The following is a 6,524-nucleotide window of genomic DNA, read 5'->3' on the forward strand; positions in this document are numbered from 1 at the left end:
ATATATATATATATATATATATATATATATATATATATATATATATATATATATATATATCACATTTTCTTTATCCATTCATGTGTTGAGGGACATCCTGGCTTATTCCACACCTTGAATATTCTGAATTGTGCTACAAATATTTACTTACTTCATGTCTTTAATTTTTAAAGTACCATTTGCATTTTATTTTCATTCCTTATCATAGTAAGAAAATGAATGAAAAAAAATAAGCACTTTATCCATTTTTTAGTGCACCACACTGTGACACTATATTTATTTTGCTTTGGAATCATTATCATCATGCATTTCCCTAACTTCCCCTCTTCCGAGACTAAAATTTTGTGCACATTCAAAAATGTCTTTATTTCTCCATCTCTAACCAGTTTCCAATTCCACTCTACCATGATGAAGAATTAATGTACAGAAACTGCAAAATAACAGAGTGGATGGCAGCTCTGACAGTTTCATTTGGCGGACTTCTCCACTGTGAATTTCTAGTGGATGCTACAGTTCCTGGAAATAGGCAGTTCTGCCGTACAGCCTCCTCAGGGCTCTTCTCATGTCCCTGTTCCTCAGGCTGTAGATGAAGGGGTTCAGCATGGGGCTGACCACAGTGAACATCACTGAAGCCACTGCACTGCTTCTGGGAGAATGTGACACAGCTGAACCAAAGTACACTCCAAGGCCTGTTCCATAGAACAAACAGACAACTGCCAGGTGAGACCCACAGGTGGAAAAGGCTTTGTGCTTCCCCACCAAGGATGGGATCCTCAGAATGGAGGAAACAATCTTAGAGTAAGAGAAAAGAATCCCTGAGATGGGAAGAATACCAAAGATGGCACCAAAAATATAAATAACTATGATATTGGTGAAGGTATCAGAACAGGCAAGATTAATAAATTGAGAAGGGTGACAGAAGAAATTCAAAATTTCCACAGCCTTAAAGTTGGTAATTTGTAACACAATCGAGTTGTGCATCTGGGAGTCCAAAACGCTGCATAAAAAAGACACCAAAACTAAGAAGCCACAGAGGCGAGGGCTCATGATGACTGAATACTGCAGGGGGTGACAGATGGCCACAAACCGGTCATAGGCCATCACAGTCAGAAGCATGTCATCCATACAGACAAAAAGGGCAAAAAGAGACATCTGTGTCAGGCAGCCCGCATAGGAGATGTCTCTGCTGTGAGTCTGGATGTTCATGAGCATCTTTGGCACCGTAGTGGAGATGAAGCCAATGTCAGCCAAGGACAGGTTGGAGAGGAAGAAGTACATGGGGGTGTGGAGGTGGGAGTCAGAGCTGACGGCCAGGATGATCAGCAAGTTCCCCAACACTGTGACCAGGTACATGGACAGGAACAGTCCAAAGAGAATGGCCTGCAGGTCTGAATCCTCTGAGAGCCTCATGAGTTGGAATTCAGAGACACGTGTTTGATTCTGTAGTTCAATAGTGTTTACACACCTTTTGGGGAATAGAAGGCTTAGAATAAAATAACTAAAAACCAGGTACCCAGCACATGTATGATGTTCACACCCAAATTCAATATACCTTCAGCACTTTTTCTCAGTGTGACAAAACCAATCCCAGAATTTTTGCATAATTTTCTTCAAAAATCGCATTCTTTGGTGACACTTAAATGAGCAATGTTAGAACAAGAACTTTACACCTATCAAGTCCATGATCACCACAAACTACTGCACTCTCTTCAAGGACAGTAGAGATTAAGGAACATCCTTCCCATTTAAAAAAATTCAATGCATTAGAGGAAATTAAGGAGCTGTCAAATATACCGAATTTTATTCTAAGACAATGGCATAGCATTCCTTCTTTAGAATATTTATAAGCACTTTGCTAGAGCTTATTTGAATACTAAATTAAATTTGACAGTTTATAGTAAAAAAATCCTATGTAACAGATTAAAATAAAATTTTTCACGGTTCTCGTGTTTCATGATTTTCCCCCTTTGTGAATATAGACCCCACTCAACTTTGTTTGTCTTTTAAAAATTATCTAACAAGCAGGAGCATTTGGTCACACCTGTAATCCCAGGTACTCAGGAAGCTTAGTCAGTCGGATCTCCAGTTTGAGGAGAATCTGTGTAAACTTAATGAACTCCTGTTTTAAAATATTTTTTTTTAAATCTGGGGATGTAGCTCAATGGCTGATATCCTGCCTCGCATGCATGAGTCTGTGGGATGGATACCCAGTTCCACACACAAAAACTATTATTATGTAACTCCTAGCCTTCTGAAGTACTTCAAATTTTGAAGCATATGGTTTTATTAAATATACAAAATATATGACATCACTAACAACAAATGTGGTGCTAGTGTACACTACATCTGTCATCCAAAGTGATATTAGGAAATTCTTTAAAAATGTTTAATATTATTTAGCAGATTTTTTTTGTCCAATGACATGCTATCTCAGTAACATATTTTGTTGGAAGCCATCTCCATGAGTTCTTTTTTCCCCCTCAGGTTGTTACTCTGGCCTGCTAGTTCTGCTTGGTTGTTGTTCTAATCATAATTCTTTTGTTAAATTGTCCTTTTAAGATATACATGACAGTAGAGTGTATTTTTGGGGGGGTGGGTACAGGGGAATGAACTCAGGGGTACTTGACCACTAAGCCACATCCCCAGCCCTAGTTTGTATTTTATTTGTAGACATGGTCTCACTGGGTTCTTGTTAAATTGCTGAGGCTGGCTTTGAACTTACAATCCTCCTGTCTCAGCCTCCCAAGCTGCTGGGACTACAGGCATGGGCCACTGTGCCCGGCAGTAGAGTGTATTTTGACATATATACATGGAGTATAACTTATTCCAATTAGGATCCCATTCTTGTGGCTGGCCATAATCCTTTAATTTTCATTTGAAGACTTCAGCATCAAGCCTAGAGCCCTATGAGGTAAATGTAAATTCCAAGTTGGACCTCCTTGTGCCTAGTTAATAGGTTCCGTGTTAATCCTGCTGACATGGACTGCAGCTCCCCAACTTCAGCTGCATAAAGACAACCCGGGTACATTATTACTGTCAGCTCACACTGTGATTCCATGGTGGAAAATACAAAAGAGAAAAGTACAGAAAATAAGGTAAAAATGCCTCCTCTGTCAAATGGGGGTAAAAATTATCTACCTAACAAAGGTTTTATGAGAACGACTTCTTTTTACCTTATGAGTGAAGTTTGATGCAGATTAAAATAATTCAATAAATGTCAAACACATAAGTAGACAAATTATATTAAAAATAATGGGACTGTCAGCTACCACTGTCATCCATCTCTGTATGATTTCATTCTTCTGCCCACCTGTCCTCCAAAGGTAAATTCTGTCGGGATTTGTTGGGCAGATTTTCCTGTCAATGTTTCCAGGCCAGTTTTTGTTTAGAATATGGATTATAAGAATTTTTATTTAAAAAAACTTACCTAAAAATACTTAATTTTTACTTAAGCAGTGTGTCTCAAAATAAATAAATAAGTAAATTAATAAATAAAAATGTTTTCCCTGAAATATTCTAGTTTACATTGATGTGGTTTGAAATCTCTCTGTGATGCACTAACAGTTAATGGAGGTCTGGATCCTCTAAGAGGAGGATCCAGATTATTATTATTATTATTATTATTATTATTATCATTATTATTTGGCAGCTTATTATCATTATTATTATTAGCTTATTATTATGATGGTATGTTGAAAATTCTTATACTTTTGTCCATATCATACCTCTAAAAAATCCCATGCACAATGTGGACAGCAGGTAGTTCTTCTAATTCCAACAACTGATGCACATTCAGTTTTACTACCAATTATTCAACAATTATTTGTTGTCCCAATAAAAAGTCAGACATTATAAATACATCCCCTTGTTCTTATCAGTAGCATCAATACATTCTTATAGTGTATTAATAATCCTTTCCTAACATATAAACAAAAAAACTTCATCTCCTACTGCTAATCAATTTCTATTTGGTGACATCCGGGGAAAGAGTCCCCTGGGATGGGAGTGGGGAGATCACCCTTTCAATCCAGAGTCACTGACCAGCTGTTGTACACAGATTGTGTGTGTCTCTCTCCTCCTGTCTGAACTGAACTTGTTACTGATAGGAGAATGACACGAAGCTCCAACATGCCTGGCACATGAGTGGAATTTAAGCCTGGAAATAATTGCAGTTACTTTCTTAAAATCATTGCAGTTACTTTTTTTAAAAGTACAGAATTTGATGTTATGGAACAGTGAGTTGTTGAGCAATATAAATATTTGCTAAAAACCACCAAAGTCTGGAACAACATGAAACCCTATAATTTGTCTCATTCCAAGCTGTAAGATTCAGCTGCTGCCTTTTCTGTGTCTTTTAAGTTATTTTGAATAACTGTTTATATAGAGGTGCTTAGAGGATTATAGGGCCCATGTGTCTATGACATAAATGCAAACAAGAGTTATGTCACCTTGACTATAGCTCTATGAGATATTCCTGAAAGGGCTCAAATTACAGACAGGAAAATAAGTTTAATGAAGCCACACTGATTATGGCCAGGATTTGTGGACCCAAAATTTATCTTCAATATTTAAAGAGACATTTTCGTTTGATGCCTCTGCTGGGCCTCCAAGATATAGACACTGGGCATTTAGAAATGAATTAGTCATCCTCTTCAAACACACAATATGTATTTATAGTAGGAGACAAATGAAAAGTCCTGTTACAGTAATAGGAGAAATGTTACTTCTCATCAAATGATATTTTAATTCATTGGTATAAATATCAACCTTATCACTGTTAGTGAAAATAATATATGAATTTCTCTCATTCGTGTTCTCACTCTCTACTGATGACAGAAGGAGCATCTATGTCATCCATGGCCATTTCAGTTGTCTCCACCAGAGATCACATCGGTGTCAATGCTGAGGTTGGGATAGTAACAACCTGCACTGTGTTTCAGAAATAAACATGCGTGTCCATGAGGGAAATTTTAAATTTTAGTCTCTAGGTCTGATGCACTAAATTTTTCATTGATTTCCAGCTATCAGAAAATCAAAGCAGACATATCAAGATTGCAATCACATAAATATGGGAAGCCTTTTTTTTTCCTAGCTGTTTCTAGCCTTCTGAGTAAGAATGGAATCCAGTCCTGACTTTATGTCTCTTTGAGGTTGAATGGGTTGAGTAAAAGTTCTCAAAAGGATGTGGACAGCTGAAAGGATCTCCTGGACCAGGCCAAGTGTCAGGTCTAGACTGAATTATCACTTCTCTACTCTTCCCGTGATCTTTGCCCATGGTCTGTGGCTGTCCTTCCCACTGAGTCTGGCTGGTGTCACCCACAGCTTTGCCCTGTGATCTAGCAAAAGGATGTTTGTGTTGTCAAGGGGACACCCTGCCAGGGTTTGCATAGCAAGATGTCCTGTGTCTGCCATCAGACAGGCTGATGAAAACAGAACTCACTCTTTCCTACCTAAAAGCCTCATGCAAGTTGCTAAAAATGCTATCTTTTTCTTTTTATGTAAAATCATCATAATAGGCACTTATAACAAGTGGAGGAAATGAATGTCCCCTAAAGGAAATGCTAGACAGATCACTTGTAAACAAGCCACATAGAACACAGAACTAATGCCTGGGGTTTAGAAAGCTCTCAGGAAAGCTTCCTGATGTTATGGTGGATGTCTTCTTCCTCCTTGTTCCTCCTAATCCTTTGGAGTGCTTACAGAAGAGTCTGGAGGGACCCATTGTCTCCTATAACAGGTGAATGGTCTATGGGAACTAGAACCATTGTGGGAAGAGAGGTCTCTGAGACCTCACCACCACCAAGAACGGAGACTGCACATCCTCAGATCTGAACTCTCACCTGGTGTCCTCTCCTCTGGCTACACCCACTGCATGCGTGTCCTGATGATGAGAAATCCATGCTTCCCCACCTCCATTCAGCTTCTCCCTCAGCACTTACTGGGCAGCACTGGGCCTCTGCTGGGTCATGACCAAGGGCCGAAGATTTGACGTTTCCCCTTTGCCCAATCTTTAGTTGAGGACGGTCTCAGTCCTCAGGATTGAGATGAATATATTGTGAGGTAGAAAATTCCCAATTCAGAGAGTCCCGGAGGGAGGAGAAGCATGTATGTGTCCACTGTACTGAGCCATCAAGCTGGAGAGCTGGAGGACAAGGACCAGTGCTGACTATTATGTGACCTTGGAGCCTCGGTGAACAGAGCTCATAATTAGCCAAGTTGGCTCATGTTCTTCAAATCTCTAAGGACTTTATAACATTAGCAAAGGAATAACAAGTGGAGGAAATGAATGTCCCCTAAAGAGTATTTTCTCTTCTTCTACTTAGCTAAAAACTTATTGCATAATTTACTTATTTCGTGTCATTTTTATTAACACCTATTAACCTACACATTATTAGGGTTCAGCATGGTATTTCCCTCCGTGTATCCAGCACACATTGATCCCCATCCAACTAGAGTTCTGTTCTCCTTGTGCCTGGGCACCCTTCCCATTTCCTAGTAATCACTATTCTACATTCAGGTTGATG

At 38.9% G+C, this 6,524-nt stretch overlaps 1 protein-coding gene across 1 annotated transcript; it reads right to left on the reverse strand.

Moving 5' to 3' along the window:
- Window positions 1-507: 507 nt before the first annotated feature.
- Window positions 508-5,968, reverse strand: LOC114107484 (olfactory receptor 7E24-like). The gene is made up of 2 exons (XM_027954898.2): window positions 5,940-5,968; window positions 508-1,465 (listed from the first exon to the last, which is right to left on the reverse strand). Exons 1-2 carry the CDS (start codon window positions 5,966-5,968, stop codon window positions 508-510), a joined length of 987 nt encoding a protein of 328 aa, XP_027810699.2.
- Window positions 5,969-6,524: the final 556 nt, after the last annotated feature.

This window comes from Marmota flaviventris, chromosome 1 (assembly GCF_047511675.1).
Source record: "Marmota flaviventris isolate mMarFla1 chromosome 1, mMarFla1.hap1, whole genome shotgun sequence".
NCBI lineage: Eukaryota > Metazoa > Chordata > Mammalia > Rodentia > Sciuridae > Marmota > Marmota flaviventris.